At 34.4% G+C, this 23,505-nt stretch overlaps 2 protein-coding genes across 3 annotated transcripts in view; both read right to left on the bottom strand.

Moving 5' to 3' along the window:
* LOC140449818 (dynein axonemal heavy chain 1-like) overlaps positions 1–23,505 on the bottom strand; it is a 1,063,244-nt gene that overhangs the window by 846,113 nt on the left and 193,626 nt on the right. For both annotated transcript variants that reach the window (XR_011951893.1, XM_072543176.1), the window contains exon 17: positions 10,987–11,164. Coding sequence is in view for 1 of the 2 variants with exons in the window: in XM_072543176.1 (XP_072399277.1) it covers positions 10,987–11,164 (178 nt within the window). In the remaining variant the exon portion in view is untranslated. The remainder of the gene's footprint in view (positions 1–10,986; positions 11,165–23,505) is intronic.
* Positions 3,299–7,316, bottom strand: LOC140449926 (uncharacterized). The gene is made up of 3 exons (XM_072543342.1): positions 7,283–7,316; positions 4,502–4,883; positions 3,299–4,351 (listed from the first exon to the last, which is right to left on the bottom strand). Exons 1-3 carry the CDS (start codon positions 7,314–7,316, stop codon positions 3,934–3,936), a joined length of 834 nt encoding a protein of 277 aa, XP_072399443.1. The 3' UTR covers positions 3,299–3,933.

The raw sequence follows: 23,505 nt of genomic DNA, 5'->3' as shown, positions 1-23,505 counted from the left end.
TTTTAAAATTATTTACTCCATTAGCCGACATTAATACCTTTAATTTGGACTCCGAATAAACCACTTTGAACCCTTAGAACAGGAGTTATGATGATTTAAAAGACGAAAATCTTCGATTTTCCGGATATCTCGCTAGTTTATTGCCTATTTGTGTTATATTAGTAGCGTATTTCTAACTAAATATGTAATTCAATAAATGGCAAAAACCGACAAAAGACCAGTTTCTTGGATTTTTGACTGCTTTGTACCACTTTAAAGATTCTGAAAAATTCTGGAACATAGTTTTATGATCATACATCATATATATTTTTTTTGGAGCTCTATAAGTTTCTGTGACTTGAATAAAACATTTGAAGTATTACAACCCGACTACCTAAGAGACTTTTATCATTTCCAAGTAAAATTATAAATAGCAAGTTAAAAAACTGACTGCTAAATACGATAAAGATATTTCGTTTGATCTTTTTCGTTTCATTATTAACAGTTACTTGCTTTAAAAATATGTTTTCAAACTGAAATTCAGAAAATTCAATCTGTTAAAGAGCTTACATAATTAGTAATGATTAAAGCTCGGATTTATAGGCAACCAAAATTGAAGAAAAAGGCACCTATATAGGCAAAGATTTTTATTAAAAAAGGCAGGAATATTAACATTTAGACAAAAGGAAATAAAGGAATATAACTTATTATTTATTGTACAAAGTGAATTAACGTTATATTAACTTAAGGCAGGTATATTTACACATCATAATCATAACATTAGTATAAATAAACTAGTATCTAAGTAACTGTAAATTAATAATTAAACATTGTAACCACTTAAAATTTTATCATTAATAGAAACAACTAAATGTTTTTCAATATTTTCGGTCTTAAAACTATGTCTTTGATTACTTAAAATTAATTTGTACATTGAAAACGAACGTTCGACATAGACAGATGTAATTGGAGCATAATTCAGAGCGGATAATAAATCTGGCACAATTTGAAATTCCTCGGAAAATGTCCCATTCAAAACTTTAGCAACATTCGATAAAAATGAAAAACCTTCATTCTTCTCGAAAACATATTTCATTTTTTTTTAAATTATTTGACCGTTACTTCCAGGTGCCGATTTAATTTTTGTCTTTAAATTATCTATTCATTTTACTGACTATAATTGTCATTGATATAAGCAAGTTCCTGTTTCAATTTGGGATTTTTTAATATTTTTGTTGCTTCTCGAATGGCTTTGGAAATACCATCATCAAATTCTGACATAACTAATTCTATTTCATTGCAGTGTTCAAAGTAAAAAAACTGCTTCGAGCCAGGTTCCCCACCTTATAATTACTGGTTTAGGTGGCAAAGGGACACCGGGAAGTCTTTCTTTAAATATTTGCACCCTCAACGGAGCCTTTAAAAAAACCTTTTTCATAAAATTTATAAAATTATTTACCAACGGAAACAGATTTCTTATTTCTTCAGCGATTCTATTTACCCCGTGGGCTACACAAGTGCAATTAATTAAATTGGGATAAAAAATCTTTAAATTAACAGCAGCTTTTAACATATATGCCGCAGCATCTGAAAGCATTAAAACTATTTTTTCTTCAAACATCAAATAATGATGACATTACTTATCTAACTTGATCCTGTCAAAGTTTGATGTCTCCGCCGGCAGCAGTTTTTTTTCCCATTTCTTTACGGCGGAGGGAAAAATGTTGTCATGGCAACAATATGAAACATGTCACAAAGCAACAATACAAATGTCATTAACAACAATTAAACATCATTTTTATTTATAGTAATGGGTCATTGCTATTAAAATGTACATTTTCAATTTTAAAAAAATTAAATGTTAAAAATTTAAAAAGCCAACTATGAAAGACCTTCATAGAACCAGAAGATCTAAATATTAATACTCTAATAACAGGTAAAGCTTAAACATTTTTATATTTCTTAAATTTTTAGATTTTATAATTTGTTTGTTAACGCAAGTGAGATAGTAATTAACAAAAGTGAGAAAATAGGAATCTATATTAAAATAACAAGTTTGAAAATAAAAATTGTATTCTTAGTTATAAAAATGCAATGTGAAATTGTATAATAATATTGTAAAAACAGAAACACTTATGAAATATAAATATTACTTGGCAAAGAACTAAAAATATATTGTTCCCGTTTGTTTAGATCAGGTGACGTCAAAATACAAACAACTTCGTCTAATGAAATGGTAGACACATCTTCCTTTTCAGGAAAGACAAATTTGTATTTATGAATTTGTTTTAAAAACTTTACAGTATAATTATAATCTTTGTCAATATTTATTACCAGTCCAACAAAATTTTTACTATACTTTTTCGAAGATAACTTAACCACAATAAAGTTATTAAGTTTTGGTCTAATTGAATATTTTGTTTTTGGTGTCTTAGACTCATTTAGAGTCATTTCATCACTATCCGAGTCTGATGAGTATATATCTTTGTATTGAACTCGTTTTCGTTGTGTGAACTTTACTTCTTTTTCCTTATTTTGTTTTCCAGATGTACCATGTAATACTACAAGTTGTGTTAAGAAAATCTTAAAAATAAAGCAAAAAGAAACAATTCTAAAGTTAAAAATAAAGTATAAAAAAGGATAGATTCATTTGATTGCATCTGTGGGTGATTATCATTCTTATTTTGGGACGGATTTAAATGTGTGATGTCCATGGTACCAATTTTATAATGGCAACATTCTTGAACTCCCCATGTCAAGCATGATAATGTTCTTGCCTCTAGTAAATTATAGGAGGCTTTTGTCCAAACAACTTCTCTTATAGTCATTGTACCTTTAAATGTTTTTAAATATGAAGTGGATACTTCATTTTCAATTTTTTTAATTTCCAAACTAGAAACTGTATGACATAAAATCCCCTTACAATTTTCTCGAAGTTCTTTAATTAAACTATTAAAGTTGTCTAAATCTTTTCCTTGGGCCACTAAACTATCTTCTGTCCTTTTCAAACATCCCCCAATACCATCTGGTGCTCCTTTGCTATGTCCAGACTCACTATAATGCCATCTTATAGCTTGACAGGTAAAAAGCTTCGAAATATATGCCACTATTAAAAAAAACATAGTTTTATTTTTATATTGTGTGGATGGTCCATCACTCAAGAAATGTACCATAGATATACTGGAAATTAAGGTTTTTACATATTCTGCAATGGGTGTCAAATGGGCACATATAGCAAAAGGATCGTGACGAAGATTCTCGGAAAATGTACACATTGGACTTTTTTTGTTTTTGGTATAAACCATTACAGTGTGCAAACTTATCTGTGGTTTGGAACCACCAAAATGAGCAGATTGGATTTCTCGTCCATATTTACATATATAATTTTCAGAGAAGTCCAGGTGTATAAAAACCTCATTTTCCTTTAGGCTATTCTTAATTGTGTCGATACATTTATATTGGTGTTTAATGTTAAGTTAGTGTTTTAAAAAATAGGGCAGTTTTTCTTTAAAGATGCTTACAATATTTTCTTTTGTGCTCTCAACTTCTTCCTTTATTGTCTTTTGACACATTTTTTTCTCGCCCTTAACAATAATTTCACTTTTTTTGAAAGCCATTTTTTATAAATTATTATGCTGTCATCAACATTGAAGAACTGTATTTTTTTATTGCGGCATGTTAAACATAAACGCCCTAAACATTCTTCATTGTTAACATCACAACGTATTTCCTTCACTACTTCTGTTGAATTAGCAGCATTTATGATATGCAATGACTTTAATTTAGTTACAAGTAAAGTGAAATTCTCATGAATTATACAAAGACATGTTTCTCTGCTTTTTTCTGTGGGAAACAACACCCAAAAAGGTCGAAATCTACAAAATCTAGAATAGCCCACTTTAACTTCAGGATGCTTAGCCTTAAATAGAATAAAAAGATTTTTTAAGGAATCATTTAGGTACCGTTTCTGCTTTTTAATTTTCTTATAACAGTGTCCTTTTTGCCAGGGCATAACCGACTTACTTCATCTTTTTCAGAAAAGCTTGAGATAACTTCCTTTAATCCTAAAAACAATAACCTTCTTCTTTTTAATACTTGCCCAGAATTTTTATTTTTTAGGATTCTTCTTGAACTAACTGATCTTACCAAATTTTCACACCTATATTTTTTTGCTTTGCAATGTTGCTTCACAACAAATCTTTGCTTGTCCTTAAATGTTCTTTGTTCTTTGTAGTTTTCCTTTACCTGCTGCTGAAGCACTTCTCCAATTACAAGTTTCCGTTTTACTTCTGGAGTAACCTTCTGCCCAATGAGCATTTCCCGAACATTTTTAGTTGGAGTGTCAGGACCTTTTTTCTTTAATCTTTCATATCTAAAAAAAAGGTAATATTATTTTACATTTTTTTTTAATTTTAATATTACTAACTTTGTAATTGAAATTATGAAATTTAAATGATGTTTACTTATTGATTCTATTATTTTTGTTAAGATTTAAATTATTTCATAGATATATAATACCTACCTTTTTTTGTATTTTGAAACCTTCTTACATGTCCTTTCTAATTTAGCTTTTAAAAGCTCTATTTCTTTTTTCATTCTTTTCCTATTTCTTCGTACTATTTGTTTTCCTTTTAAAGACTGTCGTGATGACTCAGGCTGTGGATTTTGTTGAGGTGTAATATCTTCTGCAAACTCCTCAGGAACTGGAGTAAATGATGGGATTATTTCATTAAGCTGAGCCGAAAGTGTTTCTCTTTCTTTTTTTGCATAGTATGATTTTTTACTTTTTTCTCGCCAACATTTTCTAATATTTCTTTGCTCTCGTTCTGATAATTCATCAATTCTCTTTACTTTACCCGCTTCTTTTCTAGCTCTATATCGCTCTCTAGCCTTCCGTTTTTCTTCTTTATGTAATGCCGGATTATTTTTTATTTTTTCTCATTTCAACGTACGCATCGCATTTTTTTATCTTTCCCGAAGAATGCTCTTCTTTTTTTCATTGTTTTTCGCCGACTTTGCCATGTCTAAAAACTTCAAAATAGCATATTAAATTAAAAAAATGTATGTTTATTTTTTAGAAAATATGTTATCAAGATTTAAGTACAAAATAAGAATATTTTATAAAAATTTAATCAAACTTCATTTATGTTAACTTTTTCTCAATTTCGTTAACACATAAATTAACGCAAGTGAGATTAACTTAAGTGAGGTTTTATTATAAATTTCCCGTCAAATCCCGGGTAAATTGTTTGTATGGTGACGCCATTTTAAAAATAACTACTTTGCTTAATTTCCTAGCGTTTGCAAACATTATTGATTAAATTTTTTTTTTAAATATACTTATTAACAAAAGTGAAACATTATGCTTACCGTTTGTGGGTCTTAACACCGTTTTGCTCTTAATATTTGTTAAATTTCACAGAACAACATACCTCTCTCAAGGATTTAATTAAATTAAACAAGACTTGTCAAAACACTTTTAATGTCACACTATCAGCGCCGACTAACTAAATTTATGTCAAATAATAATTCTATTAACGAAAGTGAGAATGAATGATGAGGACACCTATAAAAATCGAATTTTAAACTATAAAATAAATTATTTTATAGAGAATGATAAAACTAAGAAATAATGTCAGCCATTTTATAATTTTCTGTAATTATTTATTTAGATGTAATATATTAGAATGCTGTTTTTCTATTTCAAAGCTTATATGAACAAGGTGGGGACATTAACGAAAGTGAGAATTGAACCCTTTAATTAAAAAAAAATACAGAGTAGATTTTATTTGTGGAATTTAAAAAATCATAGGAACTTAGGTTTTAATGCACTTTATTTGAGTGTAATATTTTGATAATTATTTTTTGTTATTATACCTTATTTTTGCTTGAAGGACATCAAAATGTACATTTTCAAAACAATGACCCTAATATTAAAAGTACAATTAGTTAATGAGGCATTTTCAAAATTGAAACCGTGCAACAATGTTCCCGACTCTTGATACGCATTGGTAATTGTTGATGATACTGATGGTCGAGAAAAACTTTCAGCAATCATTCCCGATGTTGGCGAATCATGAGGGTTTTAAATTTTTTGAGCATTATCGTTCTTATTTCTTATCGAATCCTCTATATATCCTTCGGCAACCGTGCTTGATTTCCAGCCCCCATGTCGTTTGAGGCATTCTAGATTTCCGCCTGCATCAATTAAAAGTGTTGCTGAAGTTCGTCGTAAAGAGTGACCCGTGTATGCGCTTGCATCGTTTAAATTTAAATAACTAGCTACTTTTTGGGTTACTGCGCTGATCGAATGTATTCCCATGACGCTTCGGTAACACTTTCCATTTTGGTACTTGATAAAAAATCGGTTTTCTGTGAAATTTTCAGGCCGCAGTGATGCATACTTTTTATACAGTTTAATGTAGTTTTGACCAGTTATCGTAAAACATCTAATTTGACGTGTTTTACTGTCTGGGATTTTGATAATTATTACATTTTCTTTATCCTCAATGTCCACAGTCTTCATTTTTACCAGTTCGTCGCATCGACAGGCGCCGGTAACCCCAATTAACAAAACAATCTGAAATATTTTTATAATTTAGTAGAGTATACTACATGCTTTGCAATATAATTTTTTTTACCTTTAATCCTAAATACAACTTATCTGGCACTTCAAACAAAAATTTATCAAACTCGTCTTTAGTGAAAATTTTAGACTTCTTTGCAGTATATCCTTCGCTTGTTTTTTCAGAAAAGCACGTAACTTTAAAAATTTGCTTATATCCACATTTTTTCTAATAACTAACTCGGATTTTATCAGAGAGTATCGTGACCACATTGTAGAAGATTTCCATTTATTTTCATTTTTCATTATAATAAAATATGCCAGTAAAACGTCTTCGGTAACTTGAAGTACTCCTCTTGTATCGCACCACTCTTGGAAGTGCTTGTACGCTAACCGACACTTTATTCCGGACTTGGAGGGCCCCAAACGTGCTACTGCATCATTAGCCGCGGACTCAATTTCGTTTAGGTTTTCCATTTTCGTACTAAATTTGCGCTTGCGGTTGCCACAACAATAAGCTGTCTTTAATAATTGCAAACAACTGTAACCAGGGAGACGCACATCCCACCGACGACTTAATTATTTTAATTTCTAACATCTAGACGACTTTGATAGTTGTCACAGTTAATTTCGAGTAAAAATAGCGTATGAATTGTACTATTTATGGTTCAAAATTGCTACGTTTGAAGAAAAAATAGTATACTTTATTCGGCAAAGAAGCGACTTTTCTTGACTTGCCCTCTATTATATCGGGGACGTCAAGAAAAGTCATGTTTCTCCGCCTCATAAAGTAATATATTATTATTCACTGGTATAGCGTTGAGTAAAAAGAGTAAAAATCTGAGAATTTAAAAAAAAAATAATTAGAATTCTAAAACCGCTTTAGAATTTAGTTATGTTGTGGGACGAGAAAAAAAGAGAAAAAATAAAACTTACCGATTTGCCGCATGGTTTACAAAATGCTCCACCTCCTTCTAGAGAAAGTTCCGAATTAGGTGCGATCCATAGCCTTAATTTAGATGTCATCTTTTCACACAAATGTCTAAAACGTTTTAAAACCTGTTCTTTGCTTTTCGGTATACGCAACAAAACTAAACTAGGATATAGCAATTTGTGACTAAACTCTGATACAGTAACCGACTGTACAACTGATTGATTCATTGAAAACTCATACCCAAGTATAATACTAAAGAAAATTTTGTTTAACGCGCCACAAAATTTAACTAGTCGTTTAAGAAACGATGAAAATCTGTCTTTGTCACAAAATAGAATTGGACCTGTAGATCCTTTACCAAAACAAACTATAATTAGATATGGATCTCTTTCATACATTAAGGACATTGGACAGAAACTAAGTAGAATTTTTTCATCAATCAATAATATCAAAATTGCATATAAAACGGTACTAACAGTTAACAAAGTTTTTTCTAAACTTAAAGACCATTCCGCACTCTTGTCCTTAACGGATGTTGTTTATTGTATACTGTGCGAATCATGTGAACAAGTATACTATGGGCAAACATCAAGATGCCTTAAAGACCGCATTACATCCCACAAGTCTGATAATAGACTACATCCTGAAAGAAGTGCATTGGGTGAATATGCATTTAAAAATGGGCATCGGATAGATTACAATAATGTCAAAGTAGTAGAACAGGAAAGTAACATCACCAAAAGACTTTTTCTTGAAATGGTATACATTTGCCAAGATAACAATGCAATGAATCATAGAACGGATATAGGTCATCTAAATGAAATGTTCTCCTATTTGTTACTACTAGATAAATGCAACAATAGCACAAACAATAATATATCAACTGACATTTAAAGGAATTTTTGTTTTAAAAATTAAATTTTTTTTTGTTTTTTAAGTTAGTAATTTTTGTATACACACAGATATTGGGGTCATACAAAACAAAATCACAATCAATTGTAACGTTTTTATAATTAAGATCTTGTTTCTTTAGGTTGATTGAATAAGCTAGTACTATTTAAATGGGAATAAGCCACAATTAAAGGTTAAAGTACGTTTATTGACGTTTCAATTTCCACTTCGGAAATCGTTCTTTCCGAAGTGGAAATTGAAACGTCAATAAACGTACTTTAACCTTTAATTGTGGCTTATTTCCATTTAAATAGTAATTACTTTAAAATGCCACAAGAAAATAGCTTCAGAAAAATGAATAAGCTATGTGTCGAAACCCAGACAGGTGAAAATTTCACTCCTTTATGATATTAATAAATATAAAACAATTTATATTGCCACGATACACCTAATGATAGGCCTATAATTTGCTATACTAGTAGTTGCTTGATCTTGGAGGTGTGGGATTTTCACTTGTCAATAATATTTTTAAATTTAAAACACGAAGATTTTCGAAAAAACCAATAATAAAAACCACTAGATTATTTTGACAAAAACTAATGGCGATATAATAAAATTAAGATTAATAATGTTACGAATATGTTTAGAATAATTAAGTGTTGTGGATGTAAATTATTTTTTGAATTTTAAACATAGAAATAGGTTTTTTGTATTGAACAAAGATGACACACTGTGATACATTTTATCAACATTACATAACATCATTTATGATACAACCTCATTAAGTTTGTAAGTAGTGAATTTTTTAATTAATTATACCAACGTTAACAAACTGTTCATCACATTTGTAGCTCTCTAATGAAGGACATAACCAATGTTCGAAAGCTTGGAATAAAAATTTACAAGAGTACACGTTTCATTTTATATTGCTGCAAACCCAATATTTAAAATATATTTAAAAATATATAAATCTAAAATACCATATTGAATTATAAATCAGATTATTCTTTATTGTAATCTATTTTGTTTTTATTTCAGTAAAACTGCTTGGAAATGAGTGACAGTGAATCAAAATATGCAAATCTACTATTTACCCATACAAAAAGAGTGCGTATATTATTAGTATATGTAATAAAACAAAAATAAATATTTTGCCTGAACCCCCAGGAAAAGTAAAGGTTTTACGCTACTGAAAATATATTTTTTATTCAATTATAACCAAAACCAAACATTAAAAAAAATCGATCCTTTTTGACCATAATTTCAAAATTAATGTGTAATCAAAGCTGTAATAATGGGTTCGAGCGGTCCTGGGCCAGCTGTCAAATGTCATGCGCAATATCATACCTTGTATTCATTATACTATGCGTATCTGACTACTTTCTACTAAATTAGAAAAGCCATTACTCATTCAAATAATTGAATCTTACAAATCTAACATTCGTATTTATAGGGTGAAACGACTTTACCGGCCGGTGAAACTTATTTTTTTAGGCACGGTTTCTTTTTTGGATGGAATGTGGTTTAAATGTTTTTGAATGCTCCTATTGATTTGGGTTGTGTGGTAGCCATTTTGTAAGAGTGTTTACCTTATTGAATTGACTTCGGATGACCTGTGATTGTTGTCGCTAAGTCTTATGGAACGATAAATAAGAGAATTGAATACTGGGATGTATTCCATTCCGGTGGGAGAGAAAGAGATCTAATGTGTCTTTACCATGGGGTCAAATGACAAAAGTGTCATCAACGTACCGTAACCAGCAGGTGGGTTTGAGATTTGATGAGGACAGGGCTGCTGTTTCGAAATGTTCCATGTAGATCTCAGCTATTGCGGAAGAGAGAAGGGATCCCATTGGGGCACCTTTGCTTTGACGATAGAAATGATAGAGTTAAGAATGACGGTGGCATTACCTTAGTTGGCCGGAAGGATGACAATGTCAATGAATGACAAGTTCTTTGAAGGCACGTCTTTCTGAAAGACTGATAATTGACGGTGGTGGTTTGGACGTACGGAGAATTCTGGCGACATCTTGTCTGGCAACTTCGGCTTGATCGCAAGAAAGATGAGAAATGGCTTCTTTAGTTTGACAAATAATTTTCTCAGTTGGAATATATATATATATATATATATATATATATATATATATATATATATATATATATATATATATATATATTATATCCTCTAAAATAACAGCTGAACTGGTAGATGAAAAAGGGGGGTTGAGGTTAATTGGGTATACAGCTGATTAAAAGCCAAATATATATATATATATATATATATATATATATATATATATATATATATATATATATATATATATATATAATATTAAAAGAAAGATAAAAAAATGAAAAAATATTTAGCCGAGATATATTAAAGGACAAACGATAGACAAATAAAAAATAAAATAATAAAGTCGGTAAAGGGAAGCACGGAATCATTATCAGACAACCGTAAAGGGTTAAGACGACGAGGAATCAACTATAATAAATTATTTACATTATCTGTGTAATAGGTTGTTCCTACCCGTCGTAATATAATACTACTAAAGGTGTGTCAAAACTGCAATAAAATCAATCTTAATCAATTAACTTGCCATTAAAATTCACTTACTTTTGGACGTCCATCCATTCTTCAATTACATAAGCTGTGATTTTCAGCTTCTCTTCCCAATCATCAATAAGTTCCTCGAATGGGCCTTTAAAGGGACTAAAGGATATTTGTTGTGTAAGGACAATTTGATCGTCTAGTAATTGCTGAATTTCATCGGAAACTTTCATTATAAAAGTTCCTATAATAAGATTACTCTATGAGACACTTACAAATTACAAAATTTTAAAATTAAAACAAAATAAAAAACAATTAACTATAGGCAACCGGATAACAGAAGTAAATGAATTATTATGATATACAGGGTAGGACAATTTAAATTAAAGAAATCTATTATTATTAAGACAATTTTGTGAAAATAAATGCAAAAATACGTCAATTTTTATTTATCCCCCTTCGCCACTCCGTTAGTTCTATTCAGGATATGGTAGAATTATTTAAATGTTATTTAAAAAATATTGAAAGCGCCAACACAGCCAGTACAATTTTCAATGGAGAACAAACAAACAAACACTTTGATCGATTCAAACCCTGCTTTTAGTTGATACAGTGTCGATTAAAATGCACTCGTATCATATTAAACAGTGTTAGATAAATTCAAACAACTAGAACTAAACTGCAATATCCAAATTAATGTTTTTGAAACTTGGCTCGCCCGAGTATAGCCAAGTTCTTATTCTTTGGGCGACAAATATTTGTCTCTGTGTAACCAACGACACATTGAATATTGATAACTTATGGCATTCCTTACAAAATCTTTCTATTCCTAGATTATTTAAATTGCTTTAGATTTAATACCACTGATCACAAAGATGAAAACTGCATAACCACATCGGCTGGTACAGAAACACTTAAAGATTCACTGTAAGTGATAAATGATGATAATGAATTTATAAAAGTAAATCAAAATAATTCAGCATCAAACATTTCAGATGATACAACTCACTGGTCTAACCCTCTTCTTCAGATATCCCAAAGACAAATGATTCGCTTGCAGCACACAATATACCTTCAGTAACTACAACACTATGTGGGAGAAATAAAAGTTGCTCTCTAAATAATAGAAACACGGTGCAAGGAACTCTCACTATCTATAAATCCTAAGGAGACAGAGATGGTCCTCTTCACCAGAAAAAGAAGAATCACGGGCTTAACCCCCAAGGATTCTAAACTAGTCTAAACTTTTCTGACGAGGTGAAGTACCTTAGTATTACCCTTAACAAGAAGTTAACATGGAATTCACACTTAGATGGTAGAGCTAAAAGAGTATATCACCTATTAGCAACGAACGGTCGCGTCGGATGCACCAGCGGGCTTTCACCCAGGCTGATTGCCTGGGTCTACACTGCTGTCATTAAGTCAATGCTAACTTATGGAGATATTGCTTGGGTACCAATACGAAACAAGACAATATAGGGAGACACACGTGGCACCGATGGTATATACCGATGACTCCAAAATGGAAGAAGGCTACAAAATCACAAAAGACACCCTACAGTGTTATAACTGTCAAGGGTTCTATCACAGCTCAAAGGCTTGCCACTGCGGATCCAGATGTGTAAAATGCGGAGAAAACCACATCAGTAACGACTGTGAGAAAAGCCGGGAAACCGACCCCAAATGTGCAAACTGTGGTGAAGCGCACACAGCAAATTATACAGGATGCTCTATGGCCCCCAAAAAGAAAACACCTGCCCCAACAAGACCGGTAGGAAGACCCATAAACAGCGCTCCAATCAACAAAGGAGTCAGCTACGCACAGGCAGCGAAAAAATCCGCTGAAACCACCACAGAAGCTCCAGCACAACCACAAGAAGTGTCGGTACAGGACGCAGCTACCCTTATCGCAAACTTCCATACAGAGTATAATAACAAAATGATGGAAATAATGGACAAAGCAACAAAAATGATGACTGCATTTGGAGAAGCCGTCCGTAAATGTTAGCAAACCAAAACGAAGATCTACGCATTGGGTCATGGAATTCCGGCGGAATATTCAAAAATATCAACCTTTTGGATGAAATAATAAACAGATTAGAGCTCGATATCGTAGCCCTTCAAGAAACCAAACTAGTGGAAAGGAGAAAAACAAAATTTCCAGGCTACGATATCTATAGAACGGATCATAGAGCATTATCAGGAGGAACAGCTATATTAGTTAAAAAGGGACTCGAACACGAGCACATCCCAACACCAGACGGACTGGTGACAATGGAAGCCACAATTATTCGACTTAAGGCCAACCACGAAACACTAAAAATAGTGTCAGCTTACGTCAGACCACATGATCCGATTTTCAACGAAGATTTGAGCCTAATACTAAACTCAGAAGAGCCAACTATAATTATTGGAGACCTAAATGCTAGATCTCCCAATTGGTTTGACAGGACGACCAACCGAAACGGAAGATATCTCTGCAACCATCTCGAGAACAGACCGAACACATATGTCATCGGACCAACAGAACCTACATGTTTCCACGGAGAACTCCCTACGTATCTTGACATTGCAATCCTACACAACGTGGGTCAACAATACGAGATACACTCTCTAAATGAAGGCGATTCGACACATAACCTAATCGTCCTGACGTCCTGGGCGCAATAGAATTGAACTATTTGCAGCCCCACAACAGAAAGAGGACAAGTTGGCCAAACTTCAGAAGAATTGTGAGCGAGAACATCGGTAACATCCCAACAATTAATAATATTACATAATATTACAGAACTAGAAGATAGTGTAATAAAACTAGAACAGGCAATAAACAATGCTATCGATGCCAGCTCCAAAACCGAAACAATCACAAGACAAAAAGGAGGAAGATTCAGGGATATAAGTATAGAACTTCAAAACCTAATCAAAGAGAAAAACCGGAAAAGAAGAAGAGCCTACCGCACAAGAACGGTAGAAGACAAAAGGATTGCAAATGAGCTAGACAGGGAAGTGAAGAAACAACTTCAAAATCATAGAAATGAAAGCTGGGACTCCTATATCGATGAGCTAAATCCTAACAAATCCGCCTTCTGGAAGTTATCTAAAATCCTCCGAAAGGACAAGAAACAAATACCTCCCCTATACGGAGTAAACGGGATTGTCCATACGGAAATCGATAAAGCCGAAGTCATGAAGGACGAATTAGAAAGAGCGTGTAGAAACAACGAACACCCCGACGATGACATAGACTTTGAGGAAGAGGTAGAAAGAACAGCGAGAAGACTTAAAAGGAAAAAGGGCAGAATAGGTATTACACATACATCTCCCGAAGAAATAAAGGAACTTATAAAAATGACAAATGCCAAAAAAGCCCCAGGACCCGACAACATCACAAATAGGGCGCTGAAAAATCTACCAACAAAAGCTGTTGTCTATATCACTAACATAATAAACAGCATGCTAAAACTACGATATTTCCCAGATAGGTGGAAAGAGGCACACGTAATAATGATTGCAAAACCTGGTAAAAACGGCACATTTCCGCAAAATTACAGACCTATCAGCTTATTATCATCTATAAGCAAGATAGCGGAAAGAGTCATACTAAAAAGACTCAATGAAGAATCACAAATGCTAGGAACCATACCAGAGGCTCAATTCGGGTTCAGAAGCGAACACTCCTGTGAATTACAGGTACTACGACTTACAGAATTTATCACCACAGGATTTAATGAAAAAATGTACACAGCTACAGCTTTTCTGGACGTCAGCAAAGCCTTCGACAGAGTCTGGCACCATGGACTCATCTATAAAATGAATAAATTTGGTTACAGTGAGGCGATGACATGCCTCCTTGCGTCATATCTTGCTAACAGAAGGTTCAGAGTTCGAATAGGGGCAACCCTATCCGAAGTCGGGACCCTGGAGGCGGGAGTGCCTCAGGGAGCGGTGCTGTCGCCTTACCTGTACACCATCTATACGGCCAACACGCCAGAAGAGCCAGGCTCTCTGTTGAGTCTTTACGCTGACGACACAGCAATAGCTGTTAGCTGGAGAAACCCGGATCATGCAGCTAATCATCTGCAAAGAGCACTAAACAGATTCCAAAGATGGTGCATGAAATGGAAAATAGCCCTAAATCCAGACAAAACACAGGCTGTAATGTTTAGTCACAGAAGAAGTGTACCAAATCGCGAAATTACAATCGAAAACACCCCAGTAGACTGGACCAACCAGGCTAAATATCTAGGGGTACATCTAGACAAGAAGCTAACGTTCACTGAGCACATCAATCAGCAAGTACTCAAAGCCAAAGCGTTGAAAAGTCAGCTCTCAACACTTATAGGAAGGAAAAGTAAACTACGATTTAAAACCAAAATCAGGGTTGCGAATAGTATTATCCTGCCAGTCCTAACATATGCATCCGCAGCGTGGGGACACACCTGTAAAACAAACAGGAAAAAGATACAGACCACTCAGAATCAAATAGTCAGAGATTCCCTCAAAATACCAAGGTACGTACCCTTGAGATACGTATATAGAGACTCAGGACAAACAAGAATCCTACGCACACTAGACGAGAGAGCATATGAAATTTTCAACGGACTAAGAAACCACCCAAGCAGAATGTTAAGAGAGAACTAACTACAATGAAAACATAAGGACGGTACATAGAAGACCAAAACAACAGATAGCTCGATATAGGGAGAACCCGAACAAATAAATAAAGAATGAGATGGTTGCAAGAAGAACGAACAAAGAAATGCAGTCATTCAGAAAACACACCAAAAAAACTCTGGCGAGAGGGTACGCTTTTCTTTTTAGGTTTTTAGGTAATTATAAGTCCAATATACACCGGGGTGTGTGAGAGCATTATACACTTGGAAATACACACCCCAATACACGCACACAAATAGGATTAAGGAAAAAAGGAAAGAATTGTTGCCCAAGCATTTTATAGTCCCGAAGCCACAAGAAAGTCCACAAAAAAAAATGTGTTTTCTGATTAAATAACGTAAATTGATATTGATATATTCATACTTTTCATTAAACCATTTCACGTAAATTTACCTTATATAGCAAACATAGAAGGGGCCCGTCAGGCCTTCTATATACCGCTCCGCGGACTAGGCCCTTAAGGCAGATCGAATGAAAGATCTACTCGCGAAATCCGAGCACTGAGGTCATGTGCGGCATACATGGGCTTGGTGGCCGGACCCCTCTCGGGTGCTCAGCCGGCGAGGAGAACAAAATTTATTTTGCCAAATCGGCGGCTGAGTGACCGAGCACACACTCTTTTCCGGACATAGAGTCATCAGCTCAGGCTGATGGCTCTATGGTCGGAACACACGCTCATTTTTCTTTTTTTAGGGACGCAAGTCCCGACGTAAAGCTAGAGTAAAATCAATAGAGTCAGTAAAGTAAATAGGGAGAAAAGCCTAGATGTGGCTACCCCTACAGTTAGGTGGCATAACCACATTCACTAAAAACCGAGGATGTCCTATTACCCAGGGCATCTTAAGTAAATTTCAGATCATAAGCCTCCTCACGTAAGTCACACGATGAGGAGGGGTGGTGGAAAAGCCTGGGGATCAGATAGGTACCACTTCGACTAGCGAAGTGTGACCGGTTTGATCTTCGGACATGTGGATCCCATTCTTACATTGGTATACACATGTTCCTAGGGGCAGGGTTGATCACTGCGTGTGTGTGTGTGTGGAAGAAGGCTAAGGATGCGGGATATACTTCAGATCACTGAACTTAAAAATAAAGTGGAGTATGGGCAAAAATGCCAGCGTAATTCAGACAAAACTGGCTGATATCTTTAGCCGCAAAAGAAATAACCCAAAAAGGTATAGCCAGGAAAACTATAATAATCTGCACAGATAGCAGACAAGCGCTACTAACCTGGAATAGAACACGTGTCACATCAAAATTAGTAATGGAGTATCATGGGTAACTAACTCAAGCCTTGGATGGTAATACCATCATCCTGAAGTGGGTTAAAGGACACAATAGAACACACAGAGACAATGGAAGATGGGCAAGGATGCATACTTGCTACGGTAACACTAAGTAACCTTGTTAAGTCAGCATCAAAGAAATACTTGGGAATGACCAGAAAGAACCTACGCTTGACAGTTGGTTTTTTAACTGGTCATTGTCAACTAAGTAAAGACCTTCACACACTGGGCCTAGTAGACACACTTCTATACAGGAAGTGTGAACGAGAAAACGAAACTGTAGAGCATATCCTATGTGATTGCCCGAAGTTATCGTTAATACGAGAGTACGTGTTCGGTGAGCCCTGATACACACCTGCCCACATAAGGAAGATGTCCTCTGGTGACTTTTCCACCTTCCTAGAAATGGCAGAATGGGCAATGAGCTAAGGATGACAGCTCCTTGGGAGGATGCACAATGGGTCAATTGTGGCCTAAATGCTATGAAACTTAACTCGACATCCCCACTTTACAGATACAGATAAATATAGCAAACTGTAATAATATTAAAACAAATTATCAAGCAAATTTCAATCTCTCCTGAAATCTCAGAAACTAAAAACCTAAATGAAACTTATAGAGCTACAAAAAAATCCGCACTCAAAAAAAGAAAAGAAAAAGGCTTTAGATATCTAAGCCACATTAAAGTCAATTGAAAACATTTTAATGACAGCATCTGCTTTACAAACTCTCAACTTCGCTGAATTTTGCGAATTCGTTATAAATGTAATGGGATCAAAATTTTCTGAAGCTACAGCCAAAAACTGTATAGTAGATTTTAACTGCTTATATACCTTAATAAAAATGATTAATTTAAAATGATCCAAGCATGCAAAATATTATCACAAGAATTATAAAGAAAATAAATCCAACGTATGAACCTTTCTTCGCTGTAGAAAACGACTAAGCATTGACTTTAAATAATCAATAGAGCATCTTTTCCGCTGAAGCATTTGCTCTATATAAAGCCCTTGAATGGTGTTGTAAAAACCACCAGTGTAACAAAATTGTCGTGTGACTGATCCATTATCACAATTAAATGCATTACAAAACTTGTAGCGTTTTAAATTTTTCTTTTAACTACGAAATATTGATACGTTGAGAAATGTCTCAAGGTTAATTTTCGGGTGGATTCAGCAAATGGTAGGCAATGCGGAGAAGACGGGGTGTTGCTAACCGGCGATTGAAATGAAAACGAAAAGGTCAGTTGGAACTGACGGGATTTATTCTTATGTAATATGTCAGTTTTAGAAAAGTAACCACTTGTTTTGATGTTTGAAAGATTTGTGTGAAATCTGAAAGAATTGGAGGCCCAGGTAGCACCAAAAGGAAGGTGTTAAATGGAGTTTTCCAGTCGGTGGTAATCTACGCTGCCCCCGTGTGGTGTAGCGTACTAAACACTGCGAAATACGCTTAGCTGATAGAGACTTCGCAAACGCTCCTCAGGGTATGTAGCGCATATAGGACAGTTTCAAATGAGACTCTATATGTCATTGGAGCGAGGAGGTTGAATAATGAATAATGAAAATAAGAGAAAAAAAAAACAATAGTAGAGTGGCAGAGAAAATGGGCGAATGATAGCGGAAAGGCAAGGTGGACGAAGGAGCTTATTCCCGATCTGAGGCCGTGGTGGGAATGTAAGTTCAGGAAACTAGACTAATTCCTGGCACCTTCATAAATAGAATAGGCAAATCTGCCTCGGCAGACTGTACTGTTTGTGGGGTACCGGACGCTCCCGCCCATATTTTCAACTGCCAGAGATTGGCAAATGAGAGGGGAGATTTCGAGAGGGGAATGGGTTTCGGGCTGGATGAAAGAAACATTGTAAACATAATGTTAAGATGAGAGAAAGAATGGAGAGAAGTACACTGTCTGACTTCTGGGGTGATGAAGAAAAAAGAGCAGGAGGACAGAGGAGAAAATTGAGCCAGGGATCTGAAATTTATAGTTAATATTATTTATTAGTTTATGGCCTAACATAACGTCTAAAACATTTTCTGATTTACGATAATAGGTATGGTTACTTATAAATTTTTAGTTTTTTATATCAGTTGTTCATTGAGAGGCAAGGCTGGAACGGTGGTTAAGGTTTTAGCCGAAACACGATTAATCTGGCACTACCCTGGGGTCTTCTGGCCTAGTATCCTACTTGGCTAAAAGATGCCAGGGTGTCTTGTTCCGTGACGTAGATGTCCAAAAAAGATTTTCCTCGCCGTTGCCTGTCAGAATTCAATGTATAGGTACCTTCTTAGGCTCTTACTGGAATCTGGCAATACGGCAAAAAATGGTAAAAGTACTAAGCCTTGTCTTAATTCTCTACTGATCTGCTGTGCATCTGTGCCATTTCCATTGAATGCCACCACAGCCTATTGGTTCCAATAGAGATTTTTCTCTATGTTAATATCATTTTTGTCGAGTCCTTTATGCTTTAGACATTACATGAGATTGTTAAGCTTATCTTGGTCGAAAGCGTTCTCATAGTCTATAAATAGGAAAAGATATTTTTGTTGGTCTTGATATTTTTGAACAAGGGTTGTAAAACTGTACAAAGCTTCTACTCTTCCGAAGTCATTAAGAAAGCCAAACTGTCTATTGCTCATATCCGCTTCACACTTTCTGAATGTTCTTTCATGTATAACCTTTAAAAATGTTTTCAATAATTGTGACATTAACCCTTTCGAATCTGACGAGACGTATCCCAGTCATGAAATTATCAAGTCTGTTGGACTAAATCTGATCCGTTTTAAATGAATTTTTATCGTAACCGACTTTTCAAGAAATAAATAACAATTTTAAAGCAATAATTTGTGTAAGCGGCAACAATGCGAAACGTTTTTGCGCTGTATTTTTCCGTGATGTTGATCTGTGGAATGTGTTTATGCAGTTTTACTGTTGTTGCTCTTACTATTGTTGCGAATTTGTTTTTGTGAGCGGAGCTACCTACAAAAGACGTAAATATATTCAATAAAACTAGTATTTTGTTTTATGGGTGAAAGATGTCCCAACAGACATTTATGGTGAGTTATATGTGTCAGAACAGTTTTTTGTGCTAGATGAATAGAAAGATATTGATGCAGCAAGAGCTAAAGGAGGAGGCAGCAGCCATTTTTACCAGCAACAGAGAATCAGAAGTAGATCCTTTTGAGACTAGTGGCTTCGCATCAGAATGCGAAGAAGAAGTAAACAAGAGCGTCACAAAATAGATTTAGGTTCCGAGGGCAATAAGATGGCTGAAGAGAGTCGGATGATAAGTGACGAAGAAAGCAGTAGTGACGAAAATGATAAAGAAGGTTTCATAACGATGAAACTTTTTCACCACGTTTTTCGGTTTCATCAGAAAAAAAGTCAATTGTACTCTTCCTCATACCATGACCGAAATAGAAATATTTCTAAAAGTCTTTCCCAGAAGCGTCACTCGACTTATTGCAAATTGTACAAATTTACGTTTTAAGAAATTTGTAAACGGCACCATATTGGTCACAAAATGATTATTTAAGAAATTTAGCAATAAAAAGGGCAATTTTTCGAGACCGCTGTACACTGATCCTTGTCAAAATATATTTGGCTGATATTATAAAGCCTGACAATGTAAGACAATCATATTACATCGAGGATGTCGTTAATTGTCTAAAATTAACATTTCCCAAATATCGAATAGAGAAGGCTTTTCAAAGCATTGATGAATTAATGGCGAAATTTAAAAGATGGTTTTCCCTAAAACAGTTCCTACCTATAAAACCCATCAAACAGGGAATAAAGATATGGGTACGAAGTGACTCTGCAACACGATATGTATACGATTTTAATATATACGAGCGAAAGGAAATAGGAAATAATATTACTTTATTATTGGGAGAAAGAGTAGTGACCAAATTGGTAAGTACTATAAGGGGAACTAATGTATTATTGTATTTTGACAGATTTTTTCATCTATTAGACTACTTAATACTCTATCTGATCCAGCGATAGAAACAATAATTGCAACGAGAGTAAATGTATCTAAATTTATTGGGAAGTTGAATCGTGGTGATTCAGAATTCAGAGTTAATAACCACGGCACCATAGTTTGCAGATGGCAAGATACTAAAGACAGTACTTTAGCAGTAAGCAAATGCTTTAGAAATAAGCAAGTAGAAATGAAACGAAAAATTAAAAATGGCTCTAAAATGAACGTGGCATGTCCTGAACTTCTTGACATGTACAATAAGAAAATGAGAGGCGTAAACATAAGATCATATTTTGGGCATGTATGACTTTGATAGACCAAATAGTGGAAGACAGTATTTTTTCGCTTTCTGATGATGGCAGTTGGAAATTCTCATGTACTACGCAATTATCTAAATAGGAAAGAAAAAACACCATTTTTTCCTTTTCTAATTAGTGTAGCTGAGGGACTTATTTCATTGGGAAGAAATCATGCTGCTGTTAAAAGAAAAACTTTGACTTCACTTGGACGTCCTTCAGCAAAGAAACAAAAAAATGTTCAACGTAAGAGATCATTTACCTATCGACGGAAAGACCCGTAGAAGATGTCTGGATGGAAAAAAAGTTCTAAATTCCATACCGATCCTGAAAAAAAAAATCCGACTCGACAGGGTTTTAAACTATAATAGTGTTAATACTATGACACTGTACTATATACAGGGTGAGTCATAACTATTGGGACATAGACTAAGGACAGGTTATTTGGACCAAAATATGGCTATTGGGCCAAATATGCCTTAATAAAATGTTACTGAGAAAAAAGATACAGTTAAAAAAAAGTTACAGAGAAAAATTTTTGTTTTTCGTTTTTTGCTAATAGTTTCCCTGTATATTTATAAATTGCTATCAAAATTGGCACAGAGGCATAATCTTAGATAAGAAATAGTATTTTATTTACAATTCCACTATCAAATACCAAACTAATAAACAAAGTTGCAACTAACGTAAGGTTTCCGTTTTGACGATAAATCAAAACTAAACACACTTTAACTTAAAAGAACTCACAAAAACTCAAACCAAATGTTCTACATGGTCTCCTCCGATTTCTATGCCTTTTCTAATTCTTTTTATAAAGGATTTTCGGACGTTAAAAAAATTATTATTCTGTCCCCTTATAAGATTAGCTGCATTTTGAATGTATCTCCAAAGTTCGTCTCGTGTATTAATTTCATTGGCATAAACTAAGGACTTCGTATGTCCCCAAAAATAAAAATCTAGCGGGTTGTACTCCGGACTTCTTGGTGGCCATTGAAAATCACTGCCTCTGCCAATCCATCGTTGAGGAAATACGTCATTAAGATGATTTCTAATAGCTAATGAAAAATGAGGTGGCGCTCCATCCTGCATAAACAACATTTTTCTTCTTACATCCAGTGACAGATCATCTAAAATATCACTAAGAGTATTTTCCAAAAAGAATAAATAAGAATCTCCATTTAAATTCGGAGGAAGAACATAAGGCCCTAGTAGTTGGTCGCCTATAATGCCACACCAAATATTCAATTTAAACTCATGCTGAAAATGTCTAGCTTTAATAGCATGCTGGTTTTCTTCTTCCCAATAATGACTATTTCGCCAATTAAAAACCCATCGTCTGGTAAAAGTTGCTTCGTCGGTGAACATAATATTCTTAATAAAGTGTCTGTCATTGCGATGTTTATTCAGAATACGTTGGCAAAACTGTAACCGTCGTGGAAGATCTGTTGGAAGTAAATTTTGAACAGGAGTGAAGTGATAAGGATAGAGGTTCTCTTTTTTTAGAATTCTAACAATAGACGAGCAATATAGCGAACCAACTCTAGCACAACATACTAAACTGCAGAGATTACGATGGGCAGGGCACGTGGTCCGCATGCATGAGAATAGAATCCCCAGAAAATTATTAAATGCAAGAATGCAGGGAAAAAGACCTGTTGGAAGACCTAAAAAGAGATGGGAAGATGAAGTCGATGAGGATGCCAGGAACTGCCTGGGAACGCGTTCATGGAAGAGAACAGCGGTAAATAGAGATGGTTGGAGAAGCCTGTTGAAGGAGGCCAAGGCCCGATTTGGGCTGTAGCGCCATTGGATGGATGGAACAATAGACGACTGACTTACTCCTGTTGCTGCTGATAGATGTCGTGAACTTATTTCAGGATTTTCATCTACTCGAACCAAAAGTTCATCTTCTTGATTAGGTGTGATTTGTTTCGGTCGACCGCCCCGATTTTTAGTGTGAAATGACCCAGTTTCACCTAAACTACGATACAATCTTGCAAAAGCTTTGTAATTTTCTTGTGCGTATACGCAAATCATATCTCGCATTTCTTCATTAGTAAAATGATTGTGACGAGGCATTTCAATCAAAAAAAGTAATGATTACTTTTAAAAAATGCAACATTACACTACACTGTCACATCAAAAATAATTTACTCTGAACAAATGACATTTACCAACAACAATTATCTGACAGTCCGAAGCATACTTTTTATAAATGAAATAATATTTGAAATCCTTTTGTAAGACTCTAAGCAGTTCGACTGCGTTTTTATCGAAAACGGTTGAAATTATCGTGTTTAAACAAGAGTACCAATTTTACGTAAAAATGATGTTTACGTCATAT

Source organism: Diabrotica undecimpunctata, chromosome 9 (genome assembly GCF_040954645.1).
Source record: "Diabrotica undecimpunctata isolate CICGRU chromosome 9, icDiaUnde3, whole genome shotgun sequence".
NCBI lineage: Eukaryota > Metazoa > Arthropoda > Insecta > Coleoptera > Chrysomelidae > Diabrotica > Diabrotica undecimpunctata.
Note: the sequence above shows the minus strand (reverse complement) of the source record. Positions and strands in the feature narration are given on the sequence as shown.

Bases quoted from the DNA above. Each gene is read 5' to 3' on its own strand.
- LOC140449926 (XM_072543342.1), bottom strand. From the start codon at position 7,316: ATGACTTTTCTTGACGTCCCCGATATAATAGAGG. The intron at 4,884-7,282 runs GCAAGTCAAGAA...CATTACATAAAG, and splicing joins CGTCCCCGATATAATAGAGG to AAGAAAAACGGAAGGCTAGA. The intron at 4,352-4,501 runs GTAGGTATTATA...CCTTTTTTTTAG, and splicing joins GTTTCAAAATACAAAAAAAG to ATATGAAAGATTAAAGAAAA.